Raw genomic sequence first — 19,594 nt, forward strand, 5'->3', positions numbered from 1 at the left:
TCAAAAAAAAAAAAAAAAAAAAAAGAAAATCTTAAGAGTTGAATGGAATCTTATTAAAGTAACAGACCTGCATTCCCACAGTTTTTATCCGATATCCCCCTCTTCCCTGGGGCTAATCCTGACAACCTTTCAATGCCATGGAAAACTGCTTCCTTTAGGACCTTTGTAAGAGCAAACAGCACCAATTTCTTTAAGCACTCCTCCTACAGGCCTGTCAAGGTGCACATAAACAACAGTCCATGGCCTGGCGCAGTAGCTCACGTCTATAATCCCAGTACTTTGGGAGGTCAAGGCGGGCAGATCACTTGAGGTCAGGAGGTCGAGCCCAGCCTGTCCAACATGGTGAAACCCCGTCTCTACTAAAAATACAAAAATATTAGCTGGGCGTGGTGGCGCATGCCTGTAATCCCAGCTACTCGGGAGGCTGAAGTGGAAGGATCTCTTGAGCCCAGGAGGCGGACGTGGCAATGAGCCCAGATCATGCCACTGCACTCCAGCCTGGATGACAGAATGATACCCCATCTCAAAACAACAACAACAAAAAACCATAAATACATAAAACAGGCACATGAGCTTGTTTCTAGGTTAAAAATTAAACAAGTTGGCCTTCCTTCATCCTGATTAAAGTTAACCTTCTTTGCCATAGTCCACAACTTTAGATACTTGGTCCTGATTTTGGCCACAAACAACCTGAATAATCTACTCAAAACAGTGGGTTTTTATAGCTGAGAAGGATTATATTTTTATATCTGAGAAGGAATAAAAACAACAATAAATTAGAGGCAACTGTCACTTAACACATCATTATTTTTAAGCATCAGTTGTTTTATTTCTATGTCTGACAAATCAATACATTTATTATGCTAAATTCACAAATTCATTAAAATCACTGGGATGAATGGGCAGGGCAATCCAATTTTCCCTTATACTTTCTAAGGGGAAAGGTATTTTTTGATTGACATGTCCTGGTAAACAGTATTTGTAAAGCACTTAATACTGTTACCTTCCCATATTATTTAAGCTTTATTTATAATGTGAGACGTTTTCTTCAAAAACCTTGTCAACTTACTGACAAATGTGTTATTTGTAAAAACCTCAATATGTTTTTCAGTTTAACCAGGAGATGGTGCTATTTAACTGGGTGAAGCAACTGCTGAATTCTGGAAAAGACTGAATTCTACCTGAATGACTTTTCTCTTTCTCTTTTTTTTTTTTTTTGAGACAGAGTCTCGATCTGCAACCTCCACCTCCCAGGTTCAAGAATTCTTCTGCCTCAGCCTCCCAAGTAGCTGGTACTACAGGCACGCATCACCACGCCCGGCTAATTTTTGTATTTATTTAGTAGAGACAGGGTTTCACCATATTGGCCAAGCTGGTCTTGAATTCCTGACCTCGTGATCTGCCTGCCTTGGCCTCCCCAAAGTGCTGGGATTACAGGCATGAGCCACCACGCCCGGTCAACTTTACTCTTAATAGTTTAATTACTGTATTCTGGTAAAAGTCATCAATTCTACCAAGTGCTATAGAATCGGGATTTTTTTCTGAATTCCTAAGGCTTAAAAATAAAATTTATATGGTTCATAGTACTATAAAGACTGAACTAAGCTATAAATAGTACTCTGAAAAAAAGGAAAGTGACCATGTTTCTGGTATACTATGTATCTAGGTCTGAATCTTGGATGAAAATACATCTGGACCTCCTTTCTCCCTGGCTGCCAAAGAGTGCCTATCACATTCACATTCCCTCCCTGAAAATTCTATTCTGCCCTCAATAATAAGAGAATATATGAAAGAGAATTCTGTTCTTTTAGCATCTGTTCTATGTACCTGAGATTTATATTTTCATACAATCCTTTAAGTCACTATGTATATCATACAATATTATTTGCTAAGCGCAATGGGGACATTTCCAGATAAAATACATGAGACCTAAGCCTTTAGGTCATACTAAAAATATTGTACCTCCTAAAATATCTATACCCTAAATAGTCTACAGTGGATTAAGAGAAACATTTCAGTATCAGCTCCACTGTATTGTCAAACAGAAGTAATCGCTACATAATAATGCTGTATAAAAGTGATGGCAGCTGGGTGCCGTGGCTCACGCCTGTAATCCCAGCACTTTGGGAGGCCAAGGCGGGCAGATCATGAGGTCAAGAGATGGAGACCATCCTGGCCAACATGGTGAAACCCCATCTCTATTAAAAATACAAAACTGGGCCGGGCGCGGTGGCTCAAGCCTGTAATCCCAGCACTTTGGGAGGCCGAGACGGGCGGATCACAAGGTCAGCAGATCGAGACCATCCTGGCTAACACGGTGAAACCCCGTCTCTACTAAAAAAATACAAAAAACTAGCCGGGCGAGGTGGCGAGCGCCTGTAGTCCCAGCTACTCGGGAGGCTGAGGCAGGAGAATGGCGTGAACCCGGGAGGCGGAGCTTGCAGTGAGCTGAGATCCGGCCACTGCACTCCAGCCTGGGCAACAGAGCGAGACTCCGTCTCAAAAAAATAAATAAATAAAAAATAAAAAAACATAAAAATAAAAAAAAATAAAATAAAAATAAAATAAAAAAACAAAACTTAGCTGGGCGTGGTGGTGTGTGCCTGTAGTCCCAGCTACTCAGGAGGCTGAGACAGGAGAATCGCTTGAATCCCGGAGGCAGAGGTTGCAGTGACCCAAGATTGTGCCACTGCACTCCAGTCTGGTGACAGAGCGAGACTCTGTCTTAAAGAAAGTTAAAAATATAAGTAAATAAGTAAATAAATAAACGTGATGGCATATGAAAAAGTGGCTTTTACTTCCTTTCCTACCTAATCCTGGACTGATGCCTACTGCTAGTCTGACAGAAATGTCTGGTTCAGGCTGCTGCCACATTATTTGGTTGGTTAGGAAGAAATCATTAATTCTATTATCAGCAAAGTGAAGATTACTTTTTAACTCACCTCAAATATGCCCAGAAGTCTGCCTAGTTTTCCTTTGACTCCAGCCTATTAAAAAAAGATAAAATATAAAATGTTTACCTTTTTATAACAAAATGTATATAAATACAACTTATACTCTGGCTATTTACTTAAATCTAAATACAATACCTCTCCCCATACCAACTCACTATCTTCCTGCTTCTGTGAAGTTTTTATTGTCAGTTACTTCATAAGTAGCAAGGACTGATCAAAAATTAGTATTTCTGGCTGGGCACTATGGCTCATGCCTGTAATCCCAGCACTTTGGGAGGCCGAGGCAGAAGGATCACTTGAGGTCAGGAGTTTGAGACCAGCCTGGCCAACATGGTGAAACCCTGTCCCTACTAAAAATACAAAAATTAAGGCCGGGCGTAGTGGCTCATGCCTATAATCCCCAGCACTTTGGGAGGCTGAGGCGGGTGGATCACCTGAGGTCAGGAGTTCGAGACCAGTCTGGCCAACATGGTGAAACCCTGTCTCTATAATAAAAATACAAAAATTAGCCAGACACAGTGGCATGTGCCTATAATCCCAGCTACTTGGAAGGCTGGAGAATCACTTGAACCTGGGAGGCGGAGGTGGCAGTGAGCCAAGATCATGCCACTGTACCCCAGCCTAGCAACAGAGCAAGACTCCATCTCAAAAAAAAACGAAAAAAAAATTAAAATTAAAGTTGTGTCAGGCAACAAAAAGCACTCCTGCACCCATCTCCTTGTTTTAGTGTTATGTAGCAAAGGGCCTTGTTTTTAAAACTCCGAAACAGAATTTGTGTGAAAGAACATCTCACCTCCTCATAAACTTCCCTCACGGCAGCACCGCCAGGTTCCTCCTCAGGTTCCATTCCTCCTCCTGGGACAATCCACTGGTCTGGGTACCGGCTGCTACTCACCAGCAGCACCTGTAAGGTGAACCGCAACTGTATACTTCCAGCCTGAGAAACACTTCATATATAAACAACATTCTCAAACCTCTGCAAGGTTGTAACTCTACTCTAGATTAATCCATTTTAAAATTTAATTAAAATTATTAGGGGTACGCATTATACCACAAAATGCGATTAAGAACCTTTATGTTAAACACCATCTCTCTGAAATCAGAATTAACATTAACATGGTCACACTACCAAATCACCTGTATCTAATAAAATAATTTAAACTACCAGATTCAATTGGTAAAACTCTTGAATTATTGGATACTAACAAAGAATAAAAACAGAAACTTGGCTTATTAGCCAGAGCTGTATGCACTGAGATCTATGGTCACATAAGTTTCTTTAGTTATGGAATATTCCAAATTTAAGGACATGACCATAGGTAGGTTTCCTTGTTTCCTCACCTAGAAAATAAGAATACTAAGAAGAAAACAGATTTATGAGAAAGAAATGGGGAAATGCACCTAAAGTCGATTCTTGATACAGAGTGCTTGTTACTGTTATGATTAGGTGGCAAGAAGCATCCTTCATATTTTAAACCTGCATACATGGGCCAAAGTCACTTCATTCTGCTAACAGGCAGCTATCATTTATGATCTAGAACAGGACTGGCAATCTGCAGTTCACCACCTGTTTTTGTACAGTCTGCGAGTCAAAAGTATTTTTACATTTTAAAATTATGTGAAATTCAAATTTCAGTGTCCACAGATGGAATTATTAGAATCGAGTCACACTTACTCATTTTTACATATTGTCTATGGTTGTTTTAGTGATGCAACAGCAGAGTCAAAGTAGTTGCAACAGAGACTGTGTGGCCCTCAAAGCTTAAAATGTTTATCTGGCGCTTAATTTGGAAAAGTCTATGGACCCCTTACCAAGTATTAAGACTGAAATGTGGCCGGGCATGGTGGCTCACACCTATAATCCCAGCATTTTGGGAGGCCGAGGTGGGCGATCACCTGAGGTCAGGACTTCGAGACCAACCTCGCCAACATGGTGAAACCCCATCTCTAAAAATACAAAAATTAGCTGGCGTGGTGGTGCATGTCTGTAATCCCAGCTACTTGGGAGACTGATGCATGAGAATCACTTGAACCTGGGAGGCGGAGGTTGCAGTGAGCCAACACTGCACCACTGCACAACCAGCCTAGGCTGGTTGGAGAGCGAGACTCCATCTCAAAAAAAAAAAAAAAGACTGAAATGTACAAACTGTTACAAAAATACCCTATTACCTTAGACAAGTATCCTAGAGTTTAACTATTTAAAGATGGTATTACATACCCATCTTTTAAATGAATACTTGGCCGGGCGCGGTGGCTCAATGCCTGCAATCCTAGTACTTTGGGAGGCTGAGGTGGGCAGATAACCTGAGGTCAGGAGTTCAAGACCAGCCTGGCCAACATGTTGAAACCCCATCTCTACTAAAAATACAAAAAATTAGCCAGGTGTGGTGGCAGGCACCTGTAATCCCAGCTACTTAGGAGGCCGTGGCAGGAGAATCACTTGAACCTGGGAGGCGGAGGTTGCAGTGAGCCGAGATTGTGCCACTACACTCCAGCCTGGGCAACAGAGCTAGATTCTGTCTCAAAAAAATGAGACAGAGCTAGATTCTGATTTTGAGACAGAGCTAGATTCTGTCTGAAAAAAAAAAAAAAAAAAAAAAAAAAAAAGAATATTTGTGGGCTAGCTTATGTTGAACTTCACTAAAGTTAAAAATCAACTCGAGGTGAGCATGGTGGCTCACGCCTATAATCCCAGCACTTTGGGAGGCTGAAGTGGGTGGATATCTGAGGTCAGGGGTTCAAGACCAGCCTGGCCAACATGGTGAAACCCCATCTCTACTAAAAATACACAAATTAGCTGGGTGTGGTAGCACATTCCTGTAGTCCCAGCTACTCAGGAGGCTGGGGCACAAGAATTGCTTGAATTTAGGAAGCAAAGTTGCAGTGAGCTGAGATTGTGCCACTGCACTTCAGCCAGGGCAACAGAGCGAGACTCTGTCTCAAAAAAATAAAAAATAAAAATCAATAAACCAATTTGAACAAAAGTGTCAACAAAATTATCTTAGTATATTGCCTTCAAGTAAATTTAAACAGTTCTCCCTGGAAAACACATAGGGTTTATCATGAAGTTTCATTCCCAATGTGGATAGAGAGGATGATGACAGACAGGGTCTCACTCGAACATCCAGGTTGGAGTGCAGTGGCACAATCCCTGCTGACTGCAGCCTTCACTTCCCGGGCTCAAGTGATCCTCTCACTCCAGCTTCCCAAGCAGTTGGCAATGAATACAGGCACCCACCACCAGGCCTGTCTTAATTTTGTACTTTCTTTTTTTTTTTTTTTTTAATGGAGTCTCACCCTGTCATCCAGGCTGGAGTGCAGTGGCATGGTCTTGGCTCACAGCAACCTCCGCCTCCTGGGTTCAAGTGATTCTCCCATCTCAGCCTCCAAAGTAGGTAGGATTACAGGCACCTGACACCACGACCAGCTAATTTTTGTATTTTGAGTAGAGACAGGGTTTCACCATGTTGGCCAGACTGATCTCAAACTCCTGACCTCAAGTGATCTGCCTGCCTTGGCCTCCCAAAGTGCTGGGATTACAGGTGTAAGCCACCCTGTCCAGTCTGATTTTTGTATTATTTTATAGAGGTGGGGTCTTGTCATGTTGCCTAGATAGATCTCGAAACCCTGGGCTCAAGTGATCTTTCCACCTTGGCCTCCCAACTGGGATTACAGGCAAGAGCCATAACGATTTTTTTTTTTTTAATGCATGCCAGCACCTCTATCTGCCCTGCTCCCTCCCTGCTGCCAGGAGCTGCTGGCCTTTAAGAGTTCACAGCCAGCACAGAAGTCCTCTCCTATTTGACTAAGTTACCAGGAACTCAACTTTTCCAAACTGGCAAGTTTCAAGCTGACAGTTCAGCAACTCCCACCTTTCTCTCAAGCCCCCAAAATGCTGAGTTAAAAGAGAATATCTATTTAGGCATAGAACCCCCTCATTAGAAAAGCAGCATTCCAGGCCGGGCATGGTGGCTCACACCTGTAATCACATCCTAGCACTTTGGGAGGCCAAGGTGGGCAGATTTCTTGAACTAAGGAGTCTGAGAACAGCCTGGGCAACATGACAAAACCCCCTCTACAAAAAATACAGAAATTAGCCATGCATGGTAACACGTGCCCGTAATCCCAACTACTCAGGAGGCTGTGGTGGAAAGGATCACCTGAGCCCAGGAGGCCGAGACTACAGTGAGCTGTGATCATGCCACTGCACTCCAGCCTGGGCGATGGAATGAGACTATCTCAATAAAAAAAAAAAAAAGGGCGGGGGGAGCTATTACATTATCAAATTATACACAGATGAGACTTTATAGAAAATCAGAAGAAGAAAATTAAAAATCCAAAAGTGCATGCAAGGGTCTCTAAGTTCAAATTCCACTTTAAACAGAGAAACTACAAATCAGATTTCAAAACCTTTGTATTTTATTCAAAATTGGAGGCTTACAGAGGATCTATGGCAACCAAAGGCACCGGCCATCTATCAAGACTGGCAAGTGAGTGTAAGTTTTTAAGTTAAATAAAAATGTTAAGGGTTTGTCTCGCATCACTGGAAAAGTAAATAGCAACTACTGGTCCGGACTGCAGAGTTACAGGCCTCTTGTTCTGGTCACTAGGTATGAGTTGAGGATAAACTGGTTTCTATTGCCTAGATGAAATTCTTGTTACACAATTCTATGCTAAGCAACTTCCTGGATTACGTTAATAATGGGACATAACGCAGGCGGCTAGCCACCTGAAAAGTACATCATCACTTAGTAAATAGTAAATAGGGAGTTTCAAAATCATCTATATTCAAAATGTTGCAGTCCTGAATAAATGAAATGCAAAGTCTTATGTATCTAGGTCAATGACTATGATGTTTCCAGTTCTCCAAGACAGAGAGCTAAACTACAGGAGATTAATAATGGTGAATTAGTATAAGCTGTGTCTGCTTTTCTGAAGAAACATTTTATGCTTCAGATTTTTTTTTTTTTTTTTGAGACGGAGTCTCGCTCTGTCGCCCAGGCTTGAGTGTAACGACGTGATCTCGGCTCACTACAACCTCCGCCTCCTCGGTTCAAGCAATTCTCTGCCTCAGCCTCCTGAGTAGCTGGGATTACAGGCTCCCGCCACCACGCCCGGCTAATTTTTGTACTTTTATAGTAGAGATGGGGTTTCACCATCTTGGCCAGGCTGGTCTTGAACTCCTGACCTCGTGATCCACCTGCCTCGGCCTCCCAAAGTGCTGGGATTACAGGTGTGAGCCACCGCGCCCGGCCTATGCTTCAGATTTAAAACCAAACCTGCATCTACATGACATCAGCATATCTAAACTTTTCTTCCAAAAGTCAGTAACATGGAACCCTTATGTGTCAACATCTCTGTTTCATAAATTACTTTTTAGACAGTCTCATGAAAACAGTATATAAATTTGATACGTGATTTAGCATAATCTAATAATTTATGGTGTAAGAATCCCTTGATATTCCAAGAAAATATTTGATCAAAACATTAACTTCAACTGTTTCTTTCCTTTTCTTTTCTTTTCTTTTTTAAGACAGAGTTTCGCTCTTGTTGCCCAGACTAGAGTGCAATGATGCAATCTTGGCTCACTGCAACCTCCACCTCCCCGGTTCAAGCGATTCTCCTGCCTCAGCCTCCCATGTAGCTGGGATTACAGACATGCGCCACCACGCCCAGCTAATTTTGTATTTTTAGTAGAGACGGGGTTTCTCCATGCTGGTCAGGCTGGTCTTGAACTCGAAACCTCAGCTGATCCACCCGCCTTGGCCTCCCAAAGTGCTGGGATTACAGGCATGAGCCACCACACCCAGCCAAATGTATCTTTCAAAAATAAATAAATAAATAAGCCGATAAATTTAAATGGGTAATTATCTCATTTAAAGGTTCTCATTTAAAGGTTGCTCACTGCAACCTTTGCCTCCTGGGTTCAATTATCTATGGTCCAGAAATGATTCAGTCTAAACTACTAGCTTAAGGCAGATTTGCTAATATCCAACTTTTGGTGATGGCAGTTTTGAAATCCAGTATGTTTCATTAAGCACTTGTCTACTCATCTAAATTGACAAACCTGCAGATAGAACCTCACCACTTTAAAATGTTTTTCAAAAGAAAATCAGAATCATGAAAATGGGCTAGCAGGAAAGAAGCATCATGCACATGGTATCCAAACTAAATCTATTCACTTTCATCTTTACAATCTTCAACCCCTAGAAAGATAGAGAACAGACTGACTCCTGTCAAAAAGTCACAATTCTGCACAAGTTCTCCACCTTAAAGAGAAGCACTATGGATAAAGAAGTTGCTGATTTTGCTCCTTATCTACTAATTGTGTGATACTGAACAGGAATTGTATGTGATGAAAAGATACTGAATATACATCTTTCCCTCAAAGAGCTTATATTCTTGGAGGTACGGTTGGAGTAAAGTCACACAGAATGCTCAGTATTCTGTCTAAAAACTGCAAGAACACATACATCTATATAAATCTATATCACGATAAATTGTGGACAAACGATTTAGCCTAATCCAGTAACTTATCATCCAAGAGTCCCTGGACATCCCAGGAAGAATAAACTTGGTCAAACCAGTAACTTCAAATATATCTTTCCATAAAATGATACTTTAAATGGGTACTTAATATCTGTGACACAGAAATGACTGGCCATCTAAACCAGCTTATGAAAAGAGGTCTTACACAGATGTGATGGTGACAGATTTGAAAGTCTGTCTGTTTCATTAAGTACTTGCCCACTTATCTTGAATAGTTCATTTGGGTGTTCAAATGAGGGCCAAGGTCACATTTGGGGTGGGGGAAGGTGGGGAGAAGGTGGTGACTAAGAGTGAGCAAGAACTGAGGGACACACTCCAGATAAGAGAATAGCCTGCACGATGGCGTATGTCTGCCAGGGTGGAAAAATATGAATAGCATTAGTAGAGAGAAGGACAATTAAAACAGTCCTCTACCTGCCCCCTACCCCAATAATAATGAACAGGTTTTTAACTTAAGGCCAATTAGTGTGATAGCAAGGCCATCCTGTGATTATCTGGGGTCTGTCATGCACTTGGAAGCGGTCCCCAGCACTAGATCTAGACCAATACAGATGAAAAAAAGTTGGTATCACACTGGAGCATGTTTATATTTTAATTAGGCAGACAACAGAGGACACTAACAACTGTTTTTAGGCAGGTGGTTGTGATTAAGATGAAAACATAACTCAGTGTTTCCTAAGAACCCCCACACCTGCTCTTTTGTCTAGTGCTGTATGACCATTTCTCTTTCCAGAAAAACATTTCACCAAGTTAAAAAGCGTGGGATTATAAAAGAGAAACTGGGAGTGGTGGTGAGGAGTTGCACCGTAGTGGCACACTGTCACTCCAGAACTATCAAGAACTCAAGAATTACAGCTTTTCTGTTGAAGTCACTTGGAATCTGTTGAAGATGAAATCATCAATGTAGATTTTTCTGGACTGCATTTTTATAGAACTACTAAAGTAATTCACCTTGAAAAACCAGTTTTGTAAAGAGCATGCAAATAAAACAGTCCAGCCCGGTGCAGTGGCTCATGCCTGTAATCCCAGCACTTTGGGAGGCCGAGGCAGGAGGATCACTTGAGGTCAGAAGTTCAAGACCAGCCTGGCCAACATGGTGAAACCTCATCTCTACTAAAAATATAAAAAGTAGCTGGGCATGCCTGTAATCCCAGCTACTTGGGAGGCTGAGGCAGGAGAATCGCTTGAATCCAGGAGGCCGTTTGCAGTGAGCTGAGATAGCGCAACTGCATTCCAACCTGGGCAACACAGCGAGACTCTGTCTCAAAAATAATAATAAAAAAAAAACAGAGTCCATTCAGTACTGTTTTCCAGAGGCCAAAATTAGTAAGAAGGTATACTTTCCTTATCAAAGATTTAGCTATGTTCTTCCAGTTAAGAGTTTTCCAACCCAGACAAAAGATTTGACGTATCTGCTAATGCAAATGTTAAGTGTTCCACAAAAATTTTTTTTTGAGAATGATGAAAATATCTAGTAGAGTCAGTAATGGAAATTTTGTTTCTTACATAAATTTTGGAGATACTAGTTCTGAGCAGTGTTTTTACTAGTCATATACTCACATTTTTCAGCTTCATTATACCTTTTCTACTAAAACTCTGTGGGAAAACTCAACTACTAATAGGTTTTTTTTTTTTTTTTTTGAGACAGGGTCTCACTCTGTCACCCAGGTTGGAGTGCAATGGCGCTATCTCAGCTCACTGCAACCTTTGCCTCCTGGGTTCAAGCAATTCTCATGCGTCAGCCTCCTGAGTAGCTGGGATTACAGGTATGCACTACTATGCTCAGCTCATTTTTTTTGTATTTTTAGTGGAGACTGGCTTTCACCATGTTGGCCAGGCTGCTTTTGAACTCCTGACCTCAAATGATCCACCCACCTCGGCCTCCCAAAGTGCTGAGATTACAGGTGTGAGCCACTGCGCCCAGCCTGAACTATTAATATCTTCTATAGGCCAGACACAATGGCTCACACCTGTAATCCCAGTGCTTTGGGAAGCTAAGGCAGGCAGACTGAGTCCAGGAGTTCAAGACCAGCTTAGACAACATAGGAAGACCCTGTCTCTACAAAAAAATCAATAAATTAGCCAGGCATGGTGGCAAGCACCTGTAGTCCAAGCTACTCGGGGGGCTGAGGTGGGAGAATCACCTGAACCTGGGAAGTTGAGGCTGCAGTGAGCCATAACTATGCCACTGTACTCCAGCCTAAGTAACAGAAGTGAGATTCTGTCTCAAAAAGAAAAAAGAAAATTATATATATATATACACACACACACATTTTTTTTTAAAAAAGATTTACAAATATATATATAATCTTCTATACATGCAGAAATCTAAAATCAAATTTCAGCACAATTTATTGTAAAAGCTTTTTTTGGTTTGTTTTGAGGGCGCCATTTACTGAATCACAGCAACATAACCATAATGGTTGCTTTTCTTGCAATAATATTGATTTCAAATAATGGGCAGCTGCTCCTAAGCCCCTCCTACAAAAGTGGAAGAATCTCAATCTCTAGAACCCTATCACAATGCATTATTCTTCAATACTCCCTCTAAATGCACACAACAGCCATCTATACATTTCTATGATACCCTCAAATTTACTAGTATAGTTAGCATGCTAATTAATGCTCTAAAGATGGGTTATAAAAGCTTATTCTACAAAGACACATCAACAGTTGACAGAGCCACACATGGTCATTCATAGATTTGAAATTCCTTTCTCTGAGTAGATTAGATTTTCTGTATCCATCAAGATGCCAGTCTGTTACATTAGCGATGACAGAGATGAAGGAAGATGCATTCAACCTTCCAGATAAATCAGAGCTGAGACCATAGGAAAGGTTTATGAAAAGGAGACTACTCATTCTACCAGGCTGCAGAGCCAGACTTGGAGCACACTCAGACCCCAAAGCCAACGCTATTAGTGTGGTGAGAAGTGAAGACATCTCTTCCTACTCTATTCAATCTATCTTCACATAAGCATTCTTCCTACTACACTACTAAATCTTACTCCCTCTTTCCATGTATTAGACAATTACTAGAATAAAACACCACTCACCTGGCACTGTTGAAGAGTTATTTTGTCTTTTCCTAGATACCTAAGGTTTTAAGCATTTGGAGAGAAGCATTTATCACTTTAAGAATAGTGTAGTGGCCAGCCATGGTGGCTCATGCCTGTAATCCCAGCACTTTGGGAGGCTGAGGTGGCTAGACCATTTGAGGTCAAGAGTAAGAGACCAGCTTGGCCAACATGGTGAGACCCCGTCTCAACTAAAAATACAAAAATCAGCCAGGCGTAGTGGCATGCACCTGTAATCCCGGCTACTTGGAAGGCTGAGGCAGGAGAATGGCTTGAACCTGGGAGGCAGAGGTTGCAGTGAGCCGAGGTCGCGCCACTGCACTCCAGCTTGGGCGACAGAGTGAGACTCTTTAAAAAAAAAAAAAAAAAAGTCTGTGAATTACAATGATCTATTGCAAGCCCGCTCAACCTGTGGCCCGTGGACTGCATGCAGCCCAGGATGGCTTTGAATGCAGCCAAACACAAATTTGTAAACTTTCTTAAAATATTATGAAATATTTTCGCAATTATTACTTTTTTAGCTCACCAGCTATCATTAATGTCAGTGTGTTTTATGTATGGCCCAAGACAATTCTTCCAATGAGGCCCAGTGAAGCTAAAAGATTGGGCACCCCAGGCCAGGCGTGGTGGCTCACGCCTGTAATCCCAGCATTTTGGGAGGCTGTGGGCAGATCTCGAAGTTAGGAGATCGAGACCATCCTGGCCAACATAGTGAATTCCCATTTGTGTTTCAGCTTTTACCCTTAAAGCTGCAATTGTCATGGCTTGGCTCATATTCTCTACTAAAAATACAAAAACTAGCTGGGCGTGGTGGCATACGGCTGTAGTCTCAGCTACTCGGGAGGCTGAGGCAGGAGAATCGCTTGAATCCAGGAGGCAGAGGTTGCAGTAAGCCGAGATTGCACCACTGCACTCCAGCCTGGTGACATGGTGACAGAGCGAGACTCCAAAAAAAACAAAACAAAACAAAAAAAGATTGGGCACCCCGATCTATTGTATAGAATCTATACCCTTTATCAACGGAAGGGTCCTCCTGGCTGAGGATTTATAAGAGAGTGCTGTTCAAGGGCTATCTAATGCAGTTATGCCTTCAGAGGCTGTAGGTCCCTGGGCCCCGAATTCCCATTTGTGTTTCAGCTTTTACCCTTAACGCTGCAATTGTCGTGGCTTGGCTCTAGGAACTCCAACCACTATATAGATACCACGTTCTGTTCCCAGGAAGGGGAGGGGAGGAGTCATCCAGAGAACCTCAAGTGATCCCTAAGAATGAAGAGGTTTATTTTGAAAATTGTAGCTATTTAGAAACCGTTTGTTGTTGTTATTTTTGAGATGGAGTCTCGCTCTGTCACCCAGACTGGAGTGCAGTGGTACAATCTCAGCTCACTGCAACCTCTGCCTCCTGGATTCAAGGGATTCTCCTGCCCCAGCCTCCAGAGTAGCCAGGACTACAGGCACACACCACCATGCCCAGCTAATTTTTGTATTTTTAGTAGAGATGAGGTTTTGCCATGTTGCCCAGGCTGGTCTTGAACCCCTGACCTCAGGTGATCCACCCACCTTGGTCTCCCAAAGCACTGGGATTACAGGCGTGAGCCACTGCACCTGGCCTACTTATAAACTGTTTTGAGGTTGCTGTTCTTTCTTCCCAAATTATCATGAATCAGGATATCATGAATGGTTAAAACTACATGTTAACCTACTTCTACTACACTTAACCAAAATTAGGCCAGCAGTGTTATTAGGAACACCCACTATGCACATAGACATTTTACAAGAACATAGGTTATGAAAATGGTTTGATACATGCTAAACAGCTACCTACTATTATTAAGAAAATTAGTACTTCTTTTTGGACTACAGAGGCACAGTAGACCAGAAATAACAGTTCTTTCTTCTAAACTATGTTTAGCTCTAAGTTATATGGGATTGGTAGATAAGTATTATCAATAATGTGGTAAGTCAGGTTGACCATGGCATTTTTACCTAGCAGGTCAATGTTTTAAAGTGACTTAAGCTTTTTTCAATTAGAGGAAGTCTTAAGTTATACAAAGACCCTAAGAAAAAAAATAATGATCCAATGCAAATTCGACATTAATGCCTGGTTTTATGATAGGAAATCTTCTGGGAGAGCTGGAGGCACAGATGAAGAGGTTGGTGACACTTCTCTGTGTTTAAAAAAGGCTTCCAGGCCGGGCACGGTGGCTCACGCCTGTAATCCCAGCACTTTGGGAGGCCAAGGTGGGTGGATCACACACAAGGTCAGAACAAGGCCATCCTGGCTAACGCAGTGAAACCTCGTCTCTACTAAAAATACAAAAAATTAGCTGGGCATGGTGGCGTGCGCCTGTAGTCTCAGCTACTCGGCAGGCTGAGGCAGAATGGTGTGAACCCAGAAGGCAGAGCTTGCAGTGAGCCAAGACAATGCCACTCCACTCCAGCCTGGACGACAGAGCGCGACTCCGTCTCAAAAAATAAATAAATAAATAAAAACAAAAATAAAAAATAAATTTAAAAAGGCTACCTTTGGATAGTACTTATTTTTGATGAAAGTGTTCTCCATTTGAAACAAATACTTCAAGAACTTAACTCTGAAGAACTATGAGCCCCAGAGTATATGTGTGAAAAGGGTGGACTGACTGTTGATTCTAAGTATAAAAATGCTAGTGGAGATTTAACTCTAGTAATATTTTGTATTAGTATTGTTGTTCATCAGAGCTCTGGTTTTAGGTTTTCAGACTCAACCTTTCCCACCAAAGCTTTACTGCATGATTTTGTACAACTCAAGATTTTTCAGTAATATATATTCAGCATTGGCCGGGCGCAGTGGCTCAAGCCTGTAATCCCAGCACTTTGGGAGGCCGAGACAGGCGGATCACGAGGTCAGGAGAGTGAGACCAGCCTGGCTAACACGGCGAAACCCCGTCTCTACCAAAAAAATACAAAAAAAAAAACTAGCCGGACGAGGTGGCGGGCGCCTGTAGTCCCAGCTACTCGGGAGGCTGAGGCAGGAGAATGGCGTGAACCCGGGAGGCGGAGCTTGCAGTGAGCTGAGATCCGGCCACTGCACTCCAGCCTGGGCGACAGAGCAAGACTCCGTCTCAAAAAAAAAAAAAACAAAAAAACATATATATATATATATATATTTATTCAGCATTATAGCAGACTATCTATAGAAGACAGCCCCTGGCTCATAGAGCTTAAAAGCTAATTAGGGCAGCAAGTTCTATGGAAGAGTAGTGGTTAGTTTTCTTTTCTTTTTTTTTTTTTTGGAGACAGGGTCTTGCTCTGTTGCCCAGGCTAGAGTGCAAAAGCATGATCTGGCTCACTGCAACCTCCGCCTCCCAGGTTCAAGTGATTCTCATGCTTCAGCCTCCTGAGTAGCTGGATTACAGGCACATGCCACCACGCCCAGCTACTTTTTGTATTTTCTATTTTTAGTAGAGGGTTTCGCCATACTGGCCAGGCTGGTCTCGAACACTTGACTTCAGGTGATCCGCCCGCCTGGCCTGTAGTGGTTAGTCCTTAAGACTGATCTGTTAATGCCTCTCTTGCAAGTATGTCTGGATTCCACCCAGGATCAAGTCATTCTACTTCTCCCCTTAGCAGTCCAAACCTATTTTGCTGCCAGATCACTCTCAAGCTTGAATACATCTAAAATCTAAATGTTCTTTGTTCAAAACTAGGAGTTCCTTTCTTGTGTAGCAATTTCTCAACCTTACATTTAAAGTGTTGCATATTTCAACTATTACTTATCCTATGCCATCCCTAAGCTGCAGCCAAATCTACCACAGCCCCAAGTCTTGTTCTATTTGAGATGAGTGGTCCCTCCTTTCCCAGTCATCCACATCCAACTCCAAATGACTCACATTGGATCTTAACCCCAGAATACCCGACCACACTTTTCCCTTACTTTATTTCCCTTTCCATTGATCACTTGTCCAAACTTCCCCTATAGAATGTTTCTTAGGAGCTAAGATCTCATCTCTTCATCCCCTTTTAAACGATCATATATGCAAATACATTCAACAGAATCCATTTCTGATTACCTATTTGTAAAAGCACTGTCATCTTTCACTGTACAAGCACAGTACCCAGCTACTCTACAGGGCAATTAGTTGTGGGCCTGTCTAGAAGTCCAGCTGCCAAAACTAAGGGTGCTTCCCCACAGAAATAACTAGCTGGGGAGGTAGGTCAAATAAACAAAACATTTAGAAACAAAGGACCACAGCTCAAAAGGATCTGCCAGCTTCTGTGACCTTGGGATAGGTTACTTCTGCTACCTAATTTCCTCCTAAACAAATACTAATACGTATTTACCCTACAGAGCAGAAGAAGATAAAATGGAAAATATTTAATATATAAAAAGCCATCTTAAAAGAATAACTCTGCTCTTAGAACAATCTTCTTTCCTAGAACAATCTGTTCTAAAGTAGAAACTTACTGAGAACTTCAGTACAGGAACAGCCAGATGGGAGCGCCACATAGCTTTTTTGGGGTCAAATTGCAATTACTCTTTTACTTCCATTTGTATAAACATTTCATCCTCAAACAAAACATATATTTAAATCTCCCAACCAGGATCTAGGTGTTTTTCATCCAGTAGAGGGAAACAGTTGTCACCTATTAACTAGAGAGGTGGGTTCAAGCTGGTTTTCTAGACTCTCCTGGGAAGTCTGGCAATGCAATTTCAACAGAGTGAAGCCAAACTCATAGAGAAACAATAGGATCTCCAGGAAAGCTAACAGAGTTTATTCTGTAATCATCATGTAATAGATAGAGCCTCAACCACGCACAACCACAGAAATGAAAATTCTGAAGAGCTAAACCAGATGTTAAAGTTGGCTGTGCATTTCACTTAAGGAGAATTCTAGAGTCTTCCCTCAGACCATATCCTCTAACAAGAGGACTCACTCACTTCGATCCTCAACCTACAGGTTATCTGATTTACAAAGTTTTACACAATGGATGTCTCTAATATATTCTCCAAAACTTGCTCCCTACTTCACCTTACCTAATGACACTGGTCTCTTGACTCAACTAGAGGCCATGAATTTAGTATTTATTACAGTAGAAATAATATCCACGCATAAAAATAACCATTTATTTTTGTTGCTAAAGTAATTCCTAAAGCTTCTATCAGACTTTGCTTTAGCATAAGCGCAATATAGATCATCATTTCAATTTCCATCGCTCATATTTTCCCCTAGAGTCTAGTATTTTTACAAAGCCTGAATTCCAAGTTCACATTACGGCAGTACTTGAGTCGCCACTTTCAGAAAGGCTTCCAAACTTAGCCTCACAAAAATCTCAGTCATTCAACAAACAGAGCCCACCATCAAGAGTAAGGACTGGACCCTGACTGAATCCTGACTCTACCACTTCCTAATTGTGTCATTTGGGAAAGTACTTATGCTCTGCAACGGTCTCCTTACCTATAAAATGGGAATAACTTCACTACCTCCCAGTGTTAAAAGGATTAAATGTATAACAAGTTTTCTTCTGGCAGTGCCTGGCACATGGTAAGCACTCAATTAAGAATATCATTATACGATATTGAGAAAACCAGACAAGATCCTAGACCTATCTTGATCCCTTTTGGCTATCATTTCTTTTATATTTAAAGTTTACTACTTTGCCTCAACATGGCCCCTTTCCGCTAAGGCTTTATCTTTTTTACAGAACACACTTAATGCTTGTTGACTTGTTCACTTTGTAAAAGTTAATAACCTTTCCCTTTGCAGTTTCTAGCTCTCCTAAGCAGACCCATCTCAAAGGCTGGGACCGTATTTCTCTGGACACTCGTTTGCTTCAGGTATAACACGTAAAGGCTACGAGTGAGCACAGAGCAACCCACCTAAAGGGCTTGGTTTCTTTTCAAAAAAAAAAATAAAGGCAAAACAAGGGTTTGAAGGGCAAATTTCGAGAACGTTTTGTTAACATAACAAGAACTAAGCCACTGAGTGTATTCTAAGTCATACTCATCACAACTACATAGGGACTAGCAGTAAGGAAGCCATTAAATTCCCATCTCCAGCCTTAGCCTCGTATTTTATACACGGTTGGTTACGAAAGCAGAACTCAGAGTGTTAATTTTTTTTTACCTGTGTAATTTATCTTAAGAGTGGCAATACCAAAAGGCTACTATTGCCCTAAGCAAACTTCAACAGTGAGCCATTTTAAATAAATATGACTGAATTAAGTAAAAATCGCTCTCCAGGGAAACCCCAAGGGTCTCATTCTCAGCCCAATGCAGATGGTAAATTACACAAGGACTGCTCTTAGAACGAGAAAGGCTGCTCCTTTCCAGATGTCAAGTCAGAGAGCAAAGAACCCTTTACACAGAAGCTGAGAGCTGTAGATTACTGTCTGAAAATGGCAGCTTTGCCCATCTCTAGTCCATCGTCTCCCTTTTGGCATTATTCCACATTTTTCACTAACCATCTTTCTGCAGTCAGAAAACTTTAAGAAAGGAAGGCCTTTTTAAAAATGAGGCATAATTATGCCAACAGCTAGCGGGTTCATGGACCCACAAGAATTGCCAAGACTAGACTGCGGGGTCCTCAATTCCAAGCACGAGGACTGTCTGTTACTCCACAAACATGCTTAGATCGAATCCGAGACCGCAAATGGCTGTAACATGGAAGGAAAATATGTAAAAGAGGCACAAGGGCTCTGCTGCAACACTCACGCCATTTCCACCCTCCTCTCGCTGAGCACTCGAGGTTTATCCGGCTTTCAACTCAATTCGCACATTAAGATGGTGACTCCCGCTAGGCGAGACTCACACGGCCCGGGACCTTCCCGGGGACCAGGCGCCTTCTCGAGTGCCCAGATGGAGAAAGTGGGGCTGGGCGAGCCCCCTTTGTCTCCTCTATCAGCCCCGAGAAAGGAAGGAAGAAGGGAGGGAGGAAAGGAGGGAGGGAGGAAGGGGGCTAATCCCTCCCAGCCCCTCAGCCTGCGCCCGGGCGGGGAGGGAGGGGAAGCACCCGGGCCCCAGACCCCGGCGCCCCGGAG

General features: G+C 42.1%; 1 protein-coding gene across 5 annotated transcripts in view; it reads right to left on the reverse strand.

Moving 5' to 3' along the window:
- NUDT4 (nudix (nucleoside diphosphate linked moiety X)-type motif 4) overlaps window positions 1-19,507 on the reverse strand; it is a 24,621-nt gene extending 5,114 nt beyond the window's left edge. For 2 of the 5 annotated variants that reach the window (XM_011993177.1, XM_011993176.1), the window contains exons 1-3: window positions 19,269-19,507; window positions 3,748-3,858; window positions 2,943-2,987 (exon numbers count right to left, since the gene is read on the reverse strand). In XM_011993177.1, coding sequence (XP_011848567.1) covers window positions 2,943-2,987; window positions 3,748-3,801 — 99 coding nt within the window. In that variant the 5' untranslated portion in view covers window positions 3,802-3,858; window positions 19,269-19,507. Of the gene's footprint in view, window positions 1-2,942; window positions 2,988-3,747; window positions 3,859-12,559; window positions 12,600-17,021; window positions 17,066-19,268 lie in introns of all 5 variants that reach the window. The other 3 variants (XM_011993174.1, XM_011993179.1, XM_011993178.1) reach the window with 3 other exon arrangements.
- Between the last annotated feature and the right edge of the window lie 87 nt (window positions 19,508-19,594).

The sequence above is a fragment of the Mandrillus leucophaeus genome, unplaced genomic scaffold (genome assembly GCF_000951045.1).
Source record: "Mandrillus leucophaeus isolate KB7577 unplaced genomic scaffold, Mleu.le_1.0 Scaffold427, whole genome shotgun sequence".
Lineage (NCBI taxonomy): Eukaryota > Metazoa > Chordata > Mammalia > Primates > Cercopithecidae > Mandrillus > Mandrillus leucophaeus.